The 20,442-nt window shown below is 39.5% G+C and overlaps 1 protein-coding gene across 2 annotated transcripts; it reads left to right on the plus strand.

The window, feature by feature from the left end:
* The first annotated feature begins 862 nt into the window (after positions 1-862).
* Fam174a (family with sequence similarity 174, member A) lies at positions 863-19,138 on the plus strand. Of its 2 annotated transcripts, NM_001012350.1 has the most exons (3): positions 982-1,478; positions 11,850-11,984; positions 18,591-19,138. In NM_001012350.1, the coding sequence occupies exons 1-3, from the start codon at positions 1,045-1,047 to the stop codon at positions 18,592-18,594; spliced, it is 573 nt and encodes a 190-aa protein (NP_001012350.1). In that variant the 5' UTR covers positions 982-1,044; the 3' UTR covers positions 18,595-19,138. The 2 variants fall into 2 exon arrangements, with proteins under 2 accessions (XP_006245641.1, NP_001012350.1); XM_006245579.5 differs by lacking the exon at positions 18,591-19,138 and having other exon boundaries at positions 863-1,478; positions 11,850-11,988.
* The last annotated feature ends 1,304 nt before the right edge of the window (positions 19,139-20,442 follow it).

The following is a 20,442-nucleotide window of genomic DNA, read 5'->3' on the forward strand; positions in this document are numbered from 1 at the left end:
CCTGAGAGCTACCAGGACATGGACTATATTATAGTTCCAGTCTTAAGTAACTGACTCTTGACAGATGTTTGAGAAAGCTAAAATTCTGTCTATTATAAAACTGAAAGAAAGCTCAAGAAAAAAACTAAGCATATTTATATTCAATCCCTTTCCCAGTGCCCCAAGCAGGTGTCTGCTTTGTGTCAGTGTTACTTGATGGAAATCGTAGATAAAGACAACTTTATTCAAATGTAAGAGTACAAAACTTTGATCTCAAGTTCTGAAAATACAGCCTTATGTGTTTGCTAAGTTAATATGCAAACTTTCGGTCTTCTATTAAGTCCTGGGATAGTTTTGCAGCTTAAGGCACCCCATAAGCAGAAACTAGTAAATAGGGACATATTTCAAAAGAATGACTGTAGGTCCCTGGAAACCGACAAGAGGGTTTTATTTTACAAATATTTACATTTTAAAGGAGGAGAATCGGAATAAATAACTCTACATTTTCTAAAGTAAAAGATTCCAAGGAAAGTCGGAACCCTTAAAGCTAGGAAAAGCTCTCTTTAAAGTTTGTAAGAGAGAGCTAGTGTTTACTGATTAGGTGCAGTTTGGAAGTTCGGCATCAAGGAAATTAAAGCGAGTTTGGTATCGCTCACGTTTCCCCACATTCTTTCGTCTTGTTCAGGTGACCCATTCCAGCCTAGCTGTCTCACTAATAGGAAGACTCATGAAGAATGGAAAGCCTGGAATAGACCGCCCGGCTGAGGGTCCCACAGCCACGCGTGCGCAATAGGCTCGAACACCCTGACGTCACTGAGCGCGGCCCGCCCCTACATATTAGCAACCGGAGGCGTCCGTAGCAGCAGTGGCTGCGGAGATGTACGAACTTCCGGTTGTCCCCGCAGGCCGCCGCTGCCGCCGCCGCCGAAGCCGCCCGGCGCAGTCTCAGCCACCTGCTCTCCGCCGGAGAGTGGGCTCTGCGGTTCCGGCGCGCCCATGGTCGGCGCTGCGGACCGGGAGGCCGGCCCGGCGGCTGCGGCGTGCTGAGAGGCCGGCGTGGAGACCATGCCGACCCGGCGCGGCTGCTCCGGGCCTTGCCACTTCCTGGCCTCGGCTTTCGTGCTGCTGTTGCTGCCCGCGCTGAACCAGTCCGTGGTGCTACCGTCGACTGTGCCCAGGGCGGTGCAGGAGTCCAAGCCTCTCGAACCCGGGCCGCGTACGTTGTCGCCGCTGCCTCCCGGACCCACCGCGGCCCAGCCGCGAGGCCAAGCTCAGTCTGAAGGCGCCGGGCCGCGAGGCGCGGAGAGCCGCAATGGCAGCATTCCCGGGGCGGCGTCCGAGGCGGACGGTCCTGAAGGGAAGGCCGGAGAAAGCTCTCTGGGTGGCAGCCTGGCCGTGAGTCCCAATCCTAGCGACAAGCCCATGACCCAAAGGGCCCTGACCGTGTTGGTGGTGGTGAGCGCCGCGGTGCTGGTGTACTTCGTGGTCAGGACCGTCAGGTGAGGCATAGCCTCGATGGGCATCCCCTGAGGCCTAGAGCTGGCTGACAGGAGGCCTGCTGTGTGAAGCAGGGAGAATGTTTGTAACCTGGGCTTCACTCACCCCCTTCTCTGGTCCCCAGTCCCCAGCGTCAGGGGCTGGAATCTAGGACCTTCTGGTTGGCTGTCTTAATGGCCTGTGCTACCTTAGCAGGTGACACCAGCTGTTGCCTTTCATCTGTAATTCAGTAACCTACCTTCAGCATCTTGCTCTCTGAGACTTGCCTCTGCCTTAATATACCCCGAAGTGGAAGTGCTCTCCCATCCCCTGAAATTTTGACAACACTGCTGTGCGATACTTTACATACTACTCTGCACTTGGTGTAACTCACCTGTCAGTGCTGTCGCCTGTTAGAATGCAGTCCTATTTGTCAGTCAGGGTACCACGAAAGTAAAAGCAGAAAGACCTAACGGACCTTTCACTTCTGCAAAACTTACCAGTTGTGTTTCTTAGATGGAGCCCTTGATCTATCCCTAAGTAACTTGTACTCAGTTTATTGGGTACTACATCTCTGGAGAGGTATCAAATAGAGAAGACCCCACCAGAAGGGGGTAGCCAAGAGAACAGCTGTGGAAAAGCTAATGGTTTTTCCTTTCCCTAAAGTAAGAACAGATGGTATTTTGTGAGATTTGTACTGGTTTATTTATTTCCTGTTTTCCAAATTACTTCACACTTTCCCCATAACTACACACTGCATTAGTTAATATGTCTTTAAATCCCCAAAACAGAATTTAGTGTTTTTAAAAGGTGTTTGTGAATGGAAAACCAACATGACTTGTCTCAAAGAATCTTACAGAATTTGTTCCTTTTACACATCTTCATTAGCTACAGTTTTACATTTGTTTTCCAAATAATACATTATCTTACAAGTGTATAAAATACAAACACTTTACTGGTAAGGTTTGAAATTCTACATTGAAACTGATAGCAAGGAAGTCCGCCCTGTCTAGTTAGTGTTGTATATCTTCTTAAAGAACAATCAAAAATTGTGTATTAAATTGATCCCTTCTTTGCCAAGGTGATACGTTCTTGCTGGTGGATTTTCTTTATATCCATTAACCAAATATTACAAATGATTGGATGCAGACAAAAATTTTACAGTCTATGGTATCTTTTCCTTTTTCCCATTTTTTTATTTTTTATACATGGTTTAGGCCAAATGTTAAATAGATTTTTGAAGACAAAAAAAGTCATTCTTTTCACTATTTTTGGTTTTAAGAACAGCTAACTTAAGGGTTAAGGTTTTTAAATCAAGTGTTTTCTTTGTTCAGATCAGGTCAGAATCTACATAGCCTCCCGAATTCTTTAATAAGTTTTAAGAATGGAAAGGAATTTAAAGCACTTAAGAGCGCCTCACATAAACAGTGTCATTGAGCTAGAAACTGTTGATTTACAAAGTTCAGAAAACTTGTCACTTTGTCACTGGGAAGTTAGTATTCAGAAGTTATTAAAAGCTTACGACCACCAAAGTGAGACTTAAGAAATCTTAGCGGAGAATTAAATCATTTTTACTATGTAGTTTTTATTTAATACTGTGCATAATTCCTGTCAGGACCATGTTATCCTTTATAGAAAGCATGGCTATACTGACCATTTCCTTGACGTGCTGCTTGTTCTTGTGTTTTTATTTTGTCCTCCCTTACTTGGCATCTTCTGTAAAAATGGTCACTGCTATCACCTCTCTGTGTTCCTTTCAGTACATCTTGAAAGGACTCACCCTTTTCTGATTCTCGGATGATTCCGTATCCTGTGGTATGAGAAGAGAGAGCCAGATTTAGCACTGTTGCTGATAAAAACTGCATACTTCAGGCAGCGTCTAACCCGTTGGTGTACTTCAAGTTCTACATTTAGTTGGCTGTCTAACATCCAAAGCTTAGTTGATGCTGACTAAATCTGGGTATATCCAGAACTCTTCCTCTTTCCTTCCAGATTGTGCTTTTTATCCTCATTATGGTGGTTGCTCACTCTGGCGCCTTTCCCAAAATATGTGTGACAGAGAACCAGAGAGGCTTATTTGTGTCGAGGAGTCCGTTCCCGAACCATTTCCATAACCGATGACGTGGGGACAAACTGATTATTTTCATTGGGAAATTTTATTATGTCAAACTCTACGAGACTTTGAAAATGTTTTGTCTTAATCTAACTCAGCATCACAAATACTTGGGTAGAAATAACTTATTTTGGCAGTATAGAATTACTCCAAGCAGTGACATTCTTTCTGTAGAGGAACTTGAATACATCGCTGGAGTACCGTAGGAGCAAATTAAACTTCATATAAGGACACACCCTCTCTCTGAATATGTGTCTTGTCTGCTCTGTTCTTTACTGTACGCCCACTGCTAGCCTTGCTAGCTCTGCGCAGTGTTTAGAGAGAATAACGTTGCTTGAAGGGTTGGCCTCAGTTCACGCTTTAGGTGAGTGGTGAGGATTAGAAACTTAAACGGTATTGCTATTTGCTGATGGAACAAAGAAATACTCAATCACAACGGAATTTCTTTCTTTGTAGGACTTTCTTCCTATAGTAAACTGTGTAAGACCAGAAAACAACCATAGAGGGTTATTATAATTTTAAGGGTATATGTTGATTATATATTAAAAAAGTTTCTATCATAAATTTATGATTAATTGTTCTTGTCTTAAGCATTCTTTTTTGTTTTTTCTGTCACGCTGTGTCGTGTTTATTCATTGTGATGCTTCTACTTTCCCTTCCTTGGGAAGCTCCTTGACTTCTCCAGTCACAGAACTCTATGAAATAGAGATAAAGAACTCTTTGAAGTGGTGGCACCAAACTCTGCATTGATCGTCCTTACTCAGCCCGTCAATATTTGTTCAGCTGCCCACACTGGGCAATCGCAGTACCATTTTGAAATAAATCAGCATTAGTGCCCCCACTGCGCTCACATAAAGAGCACAGGGACATTCATCAAACTGTTCACAGATAATTAAAAAGTGCAGCCCATTGCTAGTGGTCCGTCTTACCTTCCCATCTTGCCTTCTTTGGGTGATAGGGGCAATATGTATGTACAGCTATTGGCAGCAATTAAAAACAGATATAAAAATTATGTCTGTGTTCTGTTACTACTTAGCATAAAGAAACTGCAGAGCATTAATATAATTTTAACCATTTACTAGAACCTTGAAAACTAATACAAGGCTTCCTTCAAAGAATCTGACTTTGTAACTAAGACTATTGGCGATTCTACCTGCGTGTGCATAAACCAGTCAGTACTAATCGCCAATTGATTTTACCTGTATGTGCATAAACCAGTCAGTATTAATCGCCGATTGATGTGTGTCAGCTGCCATGTCAGACTAGGAGTACATTTTCTATTTAATTCTTGCAAACATCCTCAAAGTAGGTAATATTCTTCTGAATATCAGTTGCGCCTGAACAAGGCTAAGTGGTTTATCTGGAGCATGCACTTGGGACCTGCCCAAGTCCAGGTCTGCCTGAACCTAACATATCCTGTGGCTAGCGTCTCTTTTAACAAATATATTTTATTTAGGGTGATAGTGTACGTGAAAATGGCCAGCCGATTTATGAAAAAAATGAAATTGGTAATGTTTCTGTGTGAAATATGTGTTTTGTTGAATGTTTACTTTTTAAAACTTTGCAAATTGAAAAAGTAAGAGAACTTTAGTATTTATTGATATTCATTACTGTATTAAACTGAAAATAAATTAATTTTGTGTGCTATGTTAACCCGACATTCCACCCTTCAAAGATTTTCTTGGTTCGCTAGATAGAGTCTGAGAATGACTGTATTTTAAACCAACTACTAACTGGTATACATTGTCTTGTTTATCTGATTCCTTTTTATTTCTATTTCTCTGTCTGTCTGCCATCTGTCTGCCTACCTATCTACCTATCTATCCATATGTATTTGGAGTCTCACTATGCCACCCAGATGGCCTAGTACTTGGTGTGGAGAGCAAGGCAGTGTTAAACCGAGAGAGGCACCCACCTCTGTCTGCAGTGGAATTAAACTGTTTGCTGCCACGCCCAGCTTCTTATCTGCTTCCTTAAAATTGTGACTTACTGAATGAGTTTTACCACTAATTATAAAATTAAGTCATTGATGGAAATTCAGTTTAGACAGTGACGAAGATAGAAAGCCTGCATTGCTATTTATATCTATTAGTCACTGCCATTAATTTAGTAAGGATTGCTCAGTGCCTGTCAGTACTAGGCCTTGTAATAAGAACTAGCAGTAGGTAAGATGAGAAGTTCTCCATTTTTAAAGCGTCCAGTTGCTTAGATAGCCTTTGAAAGTGTCCTTTGTGCTCTGGTTTTGTATCAAGGGAGGTGAAAGTGCATTAACGGATATTTAACAAGTATGACTCCTCAGAAAACTACTTTTCTGAGGGATGAAACTTTCCTGAATGTTTATGCAAACTGTGAAATTAGGCAGTGTGCACTATGCTGTGTGGCCTTCCCTCAAGATGTCAGTGATGAGACGGTGTAGCCTGTCAGTCATCCGTGTGTAATGAAATTACTGGAGAGGACTAGGAAACCCAGAGCAGAACCCAGAGCAGAGTGGCTATTTTACTGAACACATTTCCGATAGGAAGGAGCACAGTGCTTACACCCAAATATTAGCAAAGTATTTAAGTAGGCCTGAGCAGACCGAGAATGTAAGTACTCTCCTAGGAAAAGTAGTAGGTATTTCATTGAGCTTCTCAGCAGAAATATCCTTTCTCACCCTTCTCTCCTACAAAACATGGAGGAGGGAAGGGAGGGAGGAAGGAAGGAATGAAGGAAGGAAGACAGACTAGACAAGACTGGCTACGTGATGGAATTTACTAGAGTTTTGAGATATCAAGCCGTCAAAGGAAACAGAACAAAGCAGAACATAGTGAGGATTTGGGCAGCAAGGAGGCTGCCTTCCTAACAGGCTACACCGAAGGGCACCTGGCTAGGAGAACAGAAAAGACCACACAGCCCCGTGTGCTGTCTATTCCCAACTTGACGTGCAAGTTCCATGCTGTCCTCAAAGTTCAGCTCGGATCTGTGAGTCGGGAAGTGAAGGTATTTGACTGTGAGGACTAGTTAAGTGAAGGTATCTAACTGTGGGGACTAGTTAAGGGTCCACCTAAAACAGCACAGATTCTGCCAGGTAACAGCCATTACTGGGTTTGGAGGGAGATAATGGTTATTGTTTTCCTTGTTTTTCCATGTGATCTGAAAATCTACCTCTTTTTTCCTATAATTATACAGAATACTTTTGAGGGTTTCTTTCTCTTTTTCAGACAGTGTTTTACCTCATGTAGCTCAGGCTGGTCTCAAATTCCCTGAGTAGTAGAGGCTGAAATTGGCCCCTGCTCTTCCTTCTTTCGTCCCCTTAGCACTGGGGTTGCAGGTGCGCACTGTACAAACCTTTCGAGCACTTCATGTCTTAGCTGTTTATTACTCTCAGTGCTACTGTTAGTAATCATAACTGTCTATTCATGTGTCAGGGAGATGATCTAGACAAAGTGAAAATGTCAGTTCAGACTTTCAGTTAACTTCCAGAGTGGCTCTCTGGTTTATTCTTACATATTTATACACAGTGAAACTTTGGAAGAGGTTTCCAAATATGGCAATTATCACAGCAAAGCCTTAGGCCTTGCTGCATAGAAACTCCCTAGCAAAGTCCTCATGACCTTTACAATAGGAATGAGTTTAATTGGCCGACAGAGCTGTAATAAGCTTAAGGGTAGATTTTATTGGTGAGGATGCAAAGTACACAGGACCTCTTTCATGAGGATGGGTTCCAGTCACCGAGACAAAGCCTGAACTACACCGGGCTATGGGGGATTGAGGTGGAGGCTACTCCTGGTACAATCGGATAGCATGGTTCTTTGACCACTTCCACTCTGCATCCCAGAAGACCAGGCTTCATTCAGCCCCTTCTGTTGAAGAAAATAGACCCATGTAATTGACAGTCTGGTTTCTACAGTGCTCACTCCAAGCTGTGCTTCCTACAGGCAGAGAGAAGTTTTGGATTACTTTATAAAAAGATGTGCATTCAAGAATAATCTGTTGAGTTGTGTTTAAATGCCAGCCCTGGGATAGGAGCAATAGAGAAGGAACATTTGAAGGAATTCAGAAAGCAAAGAACCAGAAGACAGCGAGGATTATCTAACACTCAGTAGGAGTAACGTGGGCAGGGCTCCTGAGAGCTTTTATCTATGGCAGCCCACCCTGCACATGCCTGCTCTTATCTGACATACCCCGGTCATCTCCTCATCTTTCATTTCCTTCTCATAGCCTGGCTTCTAACTGTAGCAGGCTGAGTTAATTGAGCATAGTCACACAGAGGACAGTTTGTAAGTACTTGGTCCCCTTGCATGCATCCTCACAGCTTTCTGTCAGCGGTGCACACAACAGGATGTGCTTGGTTGGCCTTGGCAGCATCGCTCCTTCTTGGTCTTTTTCTCTTTATTTAGAGTATCTTGCTTTTTCATCAATTCCCTGTTTGATGAATTCTTTTTCTGCGTTTGGTTGGTTATTCGTTTATGTTCGTCTGGGACATGGTGGCATGTAGCAGATGGCCTCCTCCAGTTCAGTGTCTAACCGAGCCAGGCTGTGCCCTCCAACTCCTCCTGACTCCACCTTTGGCCAGTTGAGATGTAGCAGCTGTGAACCACCTCAAGGAGTGATTTGCATATTCCTCATTCCAGCTTGAATGTATTATGAAACAAAATTTCAGCTAGTTACATTAGTTCATACTTAATACAGTCCTGACACATATTCCATTAGAAGAAAATGAAAAGGAACACATTCGTGAACCAAGTCAGGTGTTCTCATCTCCACTGAGTGGTAAAGTGAAATGCTGTTGTGTTTATTTTATGTGGCATCAAATGTTTTCACATAAAATTTTATCAAGCTTACTTCAGTAATAAATGACTGATGCATATTATTGAAACAAAGAGAGTTCTGACTGAACTGGATATATTTAGTGAAACATTAAGGAATCTGCATTTATGTTAAGACATCCACTTGAATGGCTTATGCTGTGATTAACTGTGCCTGAGTATGGATTACTGTTTTACTGTCTTTTTCTGCCAGTTCAGTACTCCATACTCCTCTGCTTATTTTAGGTAATATTTCTAATATTCATGAGGCACAAAATATACCTTTGTGTTACAATATGTGTTTTTTATGCCGAATTGAAAAGTATGCATATTAGTGAATATATAATTATTAGCACATTTATCTGTATGAAAGCAAAGAATATAAGGAGTGGATTCAAAGTCTCATTTAGATTTTGATTGAAAAGTAATGTAAACTGGATAGTAAAAGATAAAAATAGCATTTTTACCTTAATATTTTTCTTTATTAAAGTCTATATCTTATACTTAACATTTTAAATAGTTCATTGGGCCATCACAATGAATTTACAGTTTTTGTTTTTTTAATTTTCCTTTAGAAATACCACTACATGTAGTTCTGTTTATATAGCAGTTGATATTTTTATGTGGTATAACTCTTAGCATCTAAGCTACCGATGGAAAAAGTCAGACCATACAGCAGATCGCACGTGATGGGTTTATGGGGGGATGGAGGTGTACTGACACTGCCTGTGGGTAAGGGGGAGGAGGGAAGAGAGTAGGGAGAGGAGGCACTGGCTTTTTATAAGGGGATATAACACATGCACATAGGGAGGATATATGACTCATGGTCAGTGGATAAGTGTTGGGGAAATGTGTCACATCTTGACAGCTAGCGATGACATATCCTGTGTGTTGCAGGGTCCCTGGGCAGGCCAGTTAAGAAGCATGGGTGTTAACAGTAGCTGTCATGACATGTGAGCATCATTGAATAAACCACTAGAGTGAGGAAAGACATTTTTAGATAAATGACATTTCAAATTATTCTATTAATATAAGACCTTTAAGTTTTATTTAATTTTCATGTGAGTTAATACATATATTAATTGGTAAATTTACATTAATCTAGCTGCATCTCACACTATTATTATTTAGCCCTTAATTATTCTCGTATGAATAGGCTCTTGTTTTTAAGAGATGTTTGAAGGATAGTATTTACATATGTTACTGAATACATCTACAGTGTAAACTACAGAGAGAATATGCCCAGATTATATACACGCTGAGTTCCTGTCAGTGCACCCTGGTGTTTGTATCATACCTGGGAATGGCGTATGATGTTAGCTGTTTTACCTGTTTGCTGAGATTGAGACATCACTGAACTTGTGACGACTTACCACAGTTAAAGCATTAGCCGAGTTAACCCAGGGTCCTAGCATGCTGCTCATTTGTTCTACATGGGAGTGGTAAGTTGTTACCCAAGATATGTTCACATGACATCAAGATCCTCTTTGACTAAAACTCTAGGCTAGGAAGTCATGTGGTTTAGAAAACCCACTGAAAGAATTGCCAAGGAGAAAGAGGCTCTGGTAGAACTGTCTGTATCCACAGTCTGTGCTCGTGTCAGCTGCTGTGTGAGCGCATGTGAAGCATCACAGATATTTAAGGAGCGCCTCAGTTACCCATCCTTAAGTGAAAGAAACCAATAGTGACTACTTACTTCCCTTCATTTTTTTCTTCTTTCCATAGTAATGTTGATAGCTTTTCTGTGAAGCACTTTAAGAAGTCTATATTTAGCTTAGTAAACAAGTTAAATCCCATCTGCCAGCAAGTTCTTATAAAGTCCTAGACAAAAGAATTTTTAAGGATTATAAACAATACAAAATATTAAGACAGATATGTGACAGAAATCATATTGGCCCATAAAACCCAAATAGAAGCAAAAACTTCGGATTGTGTTTTATATGACTTGCGAGAATGTGGGCAAACGTCTGTGTGTTGATTTATACATCAACACATTTTTCATTGTCATTTGCTAGTTTAAGCATGTAATTTCTTACTATATAATGCTACTTTATACTTTATACTGTCTTGTTCTTTCTAGTTAAAGCCTTTATTATGTTAAATATTGTTCTGAAACTAGTTTATTACTTCATCACCTTCAGGTAGATATAAAGATAAGTCTATAAGAAATGACTTGTGGAAATCATATTTTTCTGCAGATGTAGTAATAGCTCACAAACTTTGATAGCTGAGAATAGACATTTTATACTCAAAAACCTAATATAGTGTCTATTGGTTAATATGGTGCAAACACTTGATTTTATTGTGTGCATCTATGCATAAATATACAGGTACTTGTCTTTCAGGGTTGTCAGTTACTTTTTTTTTTTTTTTTTCCGGAGCTGGGGACCGTACCCAGGGCCTTGTGCTTGCTAGGCAAGCACTCTACCATTGAGCTAAATCCCCAACCCCTAGGATTGTCAGTTACTTTTGAGGGGGCTCTTAATACTCTGCCATTGGAACTGAATTGAATATTCTAAATATCAGTTAATATGTTAAGCTGAGTAAATTATAATTTAAGTAAAATAAATTTTACTTGTGATCACTTGCTGAAATATTTTTTGTTTTGTTTCAAATCGCCAGCAAGTCCTTGTACAACACTCACTGCATGGCCTCTCTATAGTGTTAACACTATTGTGTTATATTCTCAGGTATCAAATGTAACATCATAGTTTGGATTTCTGAGTCAGAAGTCACCAGCTTCGTGATGCTGAGTTTCTATTCCTGAAATTTTTGGGTTATTCATGCCCCAAGTATGATCATTTTAAAGCTCTCAGGTGATTCTGATGTGTAGTCTAGGTTATGAGCCACTAATCTAAATCTAATTGTATGTCTAGGACGTTCAGTGCCCAGCTTTTGGGTGGTAATAGCAATACGTAGTTGTGTCCGTCAATGAGAAGACATCAAAGACAAGAGATAAAGGTTGGAACCAGAGCGCCTCAGAAAGCGTTAGTATCTGAAGGAAGGCTTGCAAAAGTAGCCCTGTGGGCTGGAGAGACGGCTCAGCAGTTAAGATGACTGCTGTTCTTCCACAAGACATTGAGTTGTTTCCAGGACCCATGTGGAGTATTTCAGAACCAGTTGTAGCTATGCTGCAGGGATGTGGCCCCCTCTTCCTTCTGGGTTATGGAGCATTCACACACATGTTATTCACTTATACATATTCACACATATACATACACACAAATAAAAATAACAAATATCACTCAACTTTAGTTCACAGAGGTTCAGAAGAAATGCTGAAGCCATATGAATATATAGGAATGAGTTTATTTAATGAATTACCAGCAATCCTTCATGCTAAATTGATTGTTTTAATATGACTGCATTTTATCAGTTTTACTGAGGGTGTGCTTGATAGGAAACACAGACTAATTTCTTTAGTTTACAGTTACATATAAAGTAAAGATAAGGCTATATTCAAATTGTATTTATTTATTTGGTTGGTTTACTAGGATGAGAAGAAGAAACCGCAAAACTAGGAGGTACGGTGTTTTGGATACTAACATAGAAAACATGGAATTGACACCTTTAGAACAAGACGATGAGGATGATGACAATACATTGTTTGATGCCAATCATCCTAGAAGGTAAGTTGCTACAGTGTGTCATGGTGCAGACCTTTGCCCAGACAATTGAAGTACACTATCATTTTGCAGGCGTTATTCTAGTGGACTTTACTGGGTTCTGCTTAGTGTTCTTTGTCTTGCCCAAGCCATGGGTTTCATTCATAAGGCTTTGCTGAAATGGATATAAACAATGGTATACATTCCCTACCATGAGCTTTCTCTTCGCAGTGTTAATGTCTGACATGTTTTATTTCTACAGTGTGCATTACCAAAGCATATGCTTGCCAATGTTTGCTTTTGAGAAACATTTGTAAACATGCTTTTAGTTTTACAGTCTGAAATGATTTTATTTCACTTTTTTGGTTTGCATATAATACTTCCTGACGGAACTGTTAAGACTAGAAGTTTGTTGTTTCATGGTATAGCTATGATCTCTGTATTCAGATCTAGTCCCACAACACATTCAAACCTTTCCTGGGGTGTTTGGACAGACAGAATTACAAGGGTATATGAATTAGTATCAGTGAAAATGGAATGAGAAGAGGCAGCAAAGGTTCCAGCAGGTAGGAAAGATAGGCTAAGAGCACACAGGATTTCTTTCGAAGGCAAGGTAGAATCTAGAATCATATAAATCAGAGGACACAGAAATCTTTTGCTTGGTGAAATTTATCCTTTGACAGTTTCATATATGGATGTAGTAACTTCTACCTGACCTCACCCCTACCTTGTCTCCCTCTCCCCTAGAGTTCCTATCACCCTCTTTGTTACAAGTTTCTCTTCCACAATCGTGCCTTGTTGATTTGGATCAGCTGCAGTGAGTTTCACCTGGACTTGTGAACACAATGTGTCAGCATTGTGGTCTCACAGTGAGGTCCGTAACTGCATGCAGGACTCTCTGTCACCAGAGTTGTTTAGTAGCAGTAGCTCAGCCGGGAGGAATCAGGCCCCAGTTCATGACTGGCTATTTACAGGTGCAGTGGTATAAGCTGCTCTTCGCCATGGCTTGCCATGTCCTGAAGACAGCATCCCATCATCCTTCTGTCTAACTTCCAGCCATTGTATTCCTTCCGCTTACTCTTCTCAAAAGTTTTCTGAGCTTCATTGGAGTGGCTTAAATGCCCTGCTTAGGGCTAAGCTTTCAACTACTACGTGTTAACACCTGGGGCAGCCCTGATTCTGCACTCACTATCATTCCTTGCAGAGAGATGTGTCTGTGATTAAGAATAAGAGTAACATTTGTCTATGGGTATAAACATTTAGAATGTGGTGGGTTCCATGTCAATTTATCTGAACCACAGTAGTGAATCCCCTCTGGGCCCTATGCTCCCAAGCTCTTAGCTATGTGGCTTTTGTTTATTTTGTTTTGCTATGTTTAGGATGCCAGGCATACATTCTGTTGGTCGAGGGCTAAAGTCCTGTCTAACAGCCGGGGCCATACCGTGCAGGCTGTCATTTTAATTGTTTAGGTTCATGCAGGGTTACTTTTTTGTATTGATGTAGAATGGAATCGCTCAACTTTTGTTACCCTTGTCTAGATCCCAAGATTTCTCTCCTGTTGGGATGTAGATCTCCTACATAGTGAATCACAAGCAATGCCCCCAGAAATTCTTATTGATTAAATAAAACTCTCAGGCCAAATTTGTGATTCCTCTTTGAGAGTTGGTAGTTAGAGTGCCAGTAGTCTTTATGGTGCCTTCCAGCCCGAGAAAGCTAATAGGGAGAAAACGTGGCTCAGTTCTAGCGTGATGTCTCTATATCATGGATTTGAATGTGCGCTGTCTTCAGCAATGGATGATCTTATCTGGTTCTGATGGACTAACAAGAGGAGTAGCAAGGGTCTACTGTTTTTGTGTAAGACTGGTTTTATTGGCTGTCTCTTTTTAAAGTGTGGGCCAGCTAAATTTGTTAGCTTGCCTTTAATAGTCAATGTGTGTAATTTGTACTTACCTTCATATTAGAATCAGAAGAAAAATACCATGCAGTGCCATGAGCCCAAAGACACACTAGGTAAATAGAAGACGACCTTGGGCGCCATGTCAGAGTGCTGAGTAGACAGTCTTTAGAGTTGAGTTACGCCGTAGAACTATCATTATTATCATCTACAATGACCATTTTATATTTAATTATGCTAGGTATGTATAAGATGTTTGCTGTATACATTCACAAAAAGGAAAGACGTAAAATGAAATTTACAGTTCATGATTGCCTCCAAAGAAAAACTCAGCTGGAGCATCAGTTCATCTGTGTTAAATATGTTCTAATTTGAACGTGAGTCATCCTCCGTATGTTCACATTTGAATACTTGGTTTAAAATGAGAAACAAAGGTGGATAGTTAGGGACACAAAGTAGCAGAATGCAGTGGAATTGTTTCTGTGTTCATCATCCTTTAGTGTGTGCATGCACGTACCTGTGCGTGTGTGTGTGTGTGCCTGTGCGTGTGCCTGTGTGTGTGCGTGTGCGTGTGTGTGTGTGTGTGTGCGTGTGTGTGTGCCTGTGTGTGTGCGTGTGTGTGTGTGCGTGTGTGTGTGTGCGTGCGTGCGTGTGCGTGTGTGTGTGTGTGTTTGTGTGTGTGCGTGTGTAGGCATGCCCGTGCGTATGTGTGTGTATGTGCCTGTGTGTGTGTGTGCATGTATGCGTGTGTGTGTGTATGTGTGTTGATGCAGATTAAATTCACAGTCTAGCAGATTTGTGCTGTAGAAGCTACTCCTCAGCTCTGCATTTGTGTTTTATGCTAGGTTGGTATTTCTTGGTTGGCTGCTAGAATTCATGAGTGGAGCTTTTTCTTTGGTAAGACTGTGAGTAATACACTCAGCTTTGTAATGGACATACTTATGTGCATACATAGGCACATATATAGGTTTATGTTTCCAACTCTGAATGTAAGGGTTATAAGAGCAAAAGGATTAAGACTTCTGTGTCAGACTGGTTTTTAGAAATGTCAAAAGCTACATTCACAAATTCTCACCAACATAACTGCTTAAGAGGAGCTCAGCAAAGTCAGCATCAGCAGGCATCCCAAACCAGAGAAGGGAAGGCCTCAGGCCTGAAGCCTACACAAAAGACTACAGCCAACTAAGGAGTGCTGAGAGTGGAAGAAATAGTCTTCCTCAGAGAAGAACACCCCCATTGGTTATCCAACAGCAGTCAGTCAGCCCTGTTGTATGTGTGTACACTGTCCATAGACTGAGCAGGTTGTATATGTGCCTTCAGGAATGCATATGTGTTCACTTGTACATACATGTAAGTATAACAATAAATGAAAAGAGTAATGAATTTGAAAGAGAGCAAGCTGTGGTATATGGAAAGATTTTGAGGTTGGACAGTGAAAAGGGAATGATAGAACCTTAAAATAAAATAAAAAATTAGAAGAATAAAGGCATATTAAGAAAGCAAACACAAGAATCAAGTCTGTGTGAAGAAGTATAAAAGAAGCAAAGAGATTAAAAATAAAGCCATAGATTTTGCTTGCAAATATATTATAGCAGCAGAGATGACTGAATTTCAGACAAAGAACATATATATGTCTTATCCATGTACTTAATATGTTTTCACAGAATTCCTAATGATTTAGTAAAAGCATTTTATGAAATTATCTAACCTAAGTCACACTTAGTAGATTTACTTTCATTAGCACATCATCCTTAAGAATTTATATTACTAGGGTAGCTTATTAAATAATTTTTAGGTTGATATCTCCACATATATTAATAAGACACGCTACCACTGAGAACCTAGGGCAACATTTTATAGTACTTCTATCAAATTTTCAATAGTTCTAAGGGAAAAAAAATCAGAATATCCTAGTCAGCATCTCATCCTTTTTATACTATGACAAATTCCAAACTTCAACAGTTTTATGTCCCTTCCTTGAAGGCTGACTTTAATTTCCCCTTTATGGCCCAGTATTTGATGACCATAGTCAGGCCGCACAGAACGCATGCTGTCAGTCGCCAGCGTCCGCTGTGAAGCCTGCTCCTTCTATTGCTGTACATTACTAGCTGTCCTCACCACTGAATGCAGTGACTTTAACGCTGAGACAGGAAGAAGGAGGCTACGTTTCTCAGCTCTTCTCCTTCCTTAATCTGTATCTGTACAAAGATGAATGGAGCTACTGGACAGCTTGCCCTACAGAAGGGATTCAACACAGAGGGAACAGTAGGAAGTGGGAAGAGGCCAAAGTGGAAACATCCAGCAAAAGACAGAGTAACAAAGAGGAAGAAAACACTGCTTGTGGGTTATTTTAATATTATGTCAATACAATTTAAGGCAGCATCTTATTAATACATAGGATTTTGTACAACCCTAATAGTTTTCCAATGTAGCATTGAATATGTGTGTGTGTGTGTGTGTGTGTGTGTGTGTGTGTGTGTGTGTGTGTATTATACTAGTCTGTACCATTGGATATATATATATGGATATGGACATGTAGTCTGTACTACTTATATATAATATCCATATATTTCTAGCGGTATAGACTAATATATGTGTGTTATTTATATGTATATGATATATGTAAAATTATATACACACACATACATGCGCGCGCACACACAAACACGCACATATATATTACTGCTATGTAAACAGCTGGTCTTGAACTTGTAGTGATTGTCCTGAGCTCCCCAAATGCCAAGATTGTAGGTGGGAGTTATCATGTCTCACTTTTACTACTGTATTGTGTAAAAATTAAAAATGAATCTGCATTCTATTAGCAGAAACAATATTCAACATTTACTGCATAGTCAGCGTAGTCACTATCTCAGAAATTGATGCACATTTCACTAGGAGGGAAGAATTCATTTTGTCTTGGGAACCTGACGTATAGAACTATCACAGGAGTGACTAAATAGACACTCCACCACCCTCTTTACTAGGAGTGCTAGCAGACTGCTCTGCTGAAGTAATTTGTAAAATAGTTCAAGGGAGGAAAATCGGGGCTAAGAGAACTTAAATAACCTAGAGTTCTCATCCTGCTACAATCTCATTCCGTTTGTTTGGTATTTATTTGCTACATCTAAATCATAAACATTCCCATTCTGTCCCATACCTCACCTAAGTGTCTCCATTCTATTAGTAAGGAAGGGGAGTCCTGTGGTTTTCTCTGTTTCCTTCTGTCTGAAGAACCTTGGGCTCTGTACTAGCAATTGTGATAACTTTTCAATCGTATCTTACATCTACTGTGTTAACAGTTATAAAGGTCTCCTTTATTGCCCAGATTCTTTGTTGTCCTTTTGGTTGGTTGGTTTTTGGTTTTTTGTCTGTTTGTTTTAAAATACATATCATTTCCAGGGAGGAAGAGGACTCTTCTTCCTTACTGTTTCATAAAGTTAGCTTCTGTACCATTTGTACAGAGTGTTTCTGTCTTCCTTGTCCACTCTATTCTGTAGGAGCTATAAACGTGGGAAGAACATGCCAGGCTTTACATGCTGGGTGGCATTTTCTCTTATTTTGGACAGAAAAACTCAGGAGATCAGATAGCATGTTATCATTAAAACAACTACCACTCTTCTGAAAAAAAAAATCTTGAGAGAGAATGTCAATAATTCACTTCACTATTGGAAGAGTAAAACAACTTTACAGCACAAAGAACGAGTGGAAAGCTTAATTCTGTCAAAAATAAAAAATTATTATAATGATATGGATTAGAAGACAACTCAAAATTAATGAGACAGCTTTTAAATCGAGTACTAGTGCCATTCTAGTGGTGTTCCGGCTTCAGTGTCGATCTCTCTTAATAGGCACAGCGTTCAGCTCCAGGTACCCTCAGTGTCCTGTGGCCCTGACTCTAGTCCAGCAGGCCACCTTTGTAACCTGTTATTTCTCCAGGAAGTAGAGCTTGGTTTATTTTTCCTCATGTAATGCCGTCCTGGTTTTCCTGAGAAAGTGTGACTGAATGAAGTGTAGCAGATGAGAAGGGTGTATTGATGAAGTGATGCTTGAGTTGCAGTTATTTTTAAAAATGCACGAGACAGCCAGATGAGATCCTGTGGGATGTGTCAGGGAGAGTTGAAAGCTCCAGATGTGTGTAGTGTTATGTGAGTGTGCACTTGTTCTCAGGCTTTGAATGTACAACATGGGAAAAGGTATAGATGGGGCCAAGTTAGGTCATGGAAAAACAAAAACAAAGACTGATTTTGTCAGTCAAGAATGTTCCCAGACATTCCCAGGCTTTTGAATAAATGACCGATCTGATCCTATTGCATTTGTGTTGTAGATGACTCCAGTGACTTGTAAGTGCCTCACTACTAGATTTAAGAAAGAACTCGAGGTGCAATATTTTGAGATACTTTATATGGCCCAGTGAGGAGTGAATAAAGATGAAGATTCGTATTCCTATAAGTACTTAAGAAAAAGTGATCAGACATCCCAGTGTATGTGTTTATGGAAAACATGTCTGTTGCCGAAACTGTAAAAGAAACAATAACAACAACAAACTGTATCGTCTGATTCCCATTGAAATAATTTGTTAATGTTCTGTGAGAAAAATTTTATTGTGAATATAAGCGAGGGTTTATTACAATATAATGCATAAAATTATTTTGAATAATTAAAATTTCAAGTCAAAGGATAATATCCTTGTGTTTATAGACAAGTGTTATTCATATATTTATTCATTCATTTTGCAGATGAGCATGTGCCTTTACTGAGAAGACTTCATATTTCTATTGAGGAACTGAGCTTTTATGTCTAAGGAATAAGAAGCCACTCCATCAAGGGGAGAGGAATTTAAGTTACATATATTATGTCAATCTTTAATTTGTTGCTACTCAATAAATATTGTATCATTTTGTTATAACTTTGTATATTTGGAACTGCTGTATTTATTAGTGGGCTCCATGTTGTTAGGGACAAACTATACTTTATTGGATTTTCTGTTTGAAAATTCTTTTTTAAAATGACTTCTGCAGCGCGTTTGACCCTTCCTTTTACCGTATTATTGTAACTTTGTTTTCTTTAAGTATTAATCAGTTGCTGTTGCTTTTTTTTTTGTCAGTGTCATAATTGAAAGACCTCTAGGCCACAACCAACTGGTATGAAATAAATAAAATTCTACTAAGACTTTTTCCGTTTTTGAGGGGAAAAAGCCAAATCTATTATGTTGTTTTTCAGTTTGTAAATAGTAATAATTGTCTGTACTAACCTATGAAAAAGAATAAATATAATTTAAAATTAAGTGGTGCAGACGTGTTTACACAATACTGCATAATTGTATATTAACATGTGTTTTATCTTTATATACTGAGTCCAAATCTATTTTCCCTAGCTATAGTGTCTCATACCTGTATGTCCTCTATTAAGGCAGATCTCTGGAAGTTTGAGGGCAAGGATAAATCAAAGTTGGATATCTCATTAGAGATTAGATATTTTGGAAATCTATGAATTTCAAATACATTTGTAGTGAGAGTTAATAATACAAATTGTATGGTGATAAATCTGAATCTTGTCAGAAATCAAGAGATTGAAAATTTTCATCTGTAGACTTTGAAGTCAGATTTTATGTAGAGACTAGATTTACCTCACAGCAAATCTAATCCCACCCAGGACTGATTTTACATATTTTAAAATTTAGAATAAAACTTAAAAGGCATGGGTCATAAACTCCATTGCTTATTAGCATCAGTTAGGTCATTTAAATGTGTGACAGAATGGAATATTCCTAGTCATAGTGACTTACAAGAATTTACTTACTAACATCAGCTTTATAAAGTCTACTTATACTGTGCTTGACATTTTCTTTATAGCCAAGCTGATTAAAAAAAAAATCTACCTCAAAAGCTAAACTTGGCTATTTTATAGGCTTCTGCTTTATGATGATAAATTAATTTGGTATTGACTAAAGCCAACCTCGAGGCTACTCTCATTCAATAAAACCACAATAGAGACTCCTCTAACAAAAAGAAAAAGATTACAAGAAAAATGGTTGTATATTTAAGTATAACCCAGGCCTGTAATATTTCAAATAAAACTTAAAAGTTTGCATACTAAAAAGTGTTCTTGTTGCCACATTTTCTTCGTATATTGAGACGCTTTACTGGCTGTCCACCTAGAACATGTGGCACCATCATACTGTGGCTGGGGTGGTTCTCATCTGAAGTTTCATCTTGACTGAGACTGCAGAGCAGCTTAGTCACAGGTTAACAGTTGGTTCTATTCATTAAGCTTGTCACTAATATTAATTTAGAATCAAGGGAAAGAAACTACAGTCTACATATTTGAAGTGGAAATTCCCATATTCTTTAACAACTCAGTTGATTCATGTGATGTTTTTCTGGAAACTGTCTTAGGAAGGAGCATGTTGTATTTTGCAAAAAAAAAAAAGCAGACACTTGAGAGGGAACATGATGTTTAGACTATAAATGGAACCCTACAACAGTTGAGAGGATGCTCTTACATGGCTATACCATGCAACACGTTGCTGTTCTTTGATAGTCTTCCTTGGTCTTCACTTCCTAGAAATACAGCAAAGAATGTTTCTTG

Source organism: Rattus norvegicus, chromosome 9 (assembly GCF_036323735.1).
Source record: "Rattus norvegicus strain BN/NHsdMcwi chromosome 9, GRCr8, whole genome shotgun sequence".
Classification (NCBI taxonomy): domain Eukaryota; kingdom Metazoa; phylum Chordata; class Mammalia; order Rodentia; family Muridae; genus Rattus; species Rattus norvegicus.

Bases quoted from the DNA above. Each gene is read 5' to 3' on its own strand.
- Fam174a (XM_006245579.5), top strand. From the start codon at position 1,045: ATGCCGACCCGGCGCGGCTGCTCCGGGCCTTGCCACTTCCTGGCCTCG. The intron at 1,479-11,849 runs GTGAGGCATAGC...TTGGTTTACTAG, and splicing joins TTCGTGGTCAGGACCGTCAG to GATGAGAAGAAGAAACCGCA.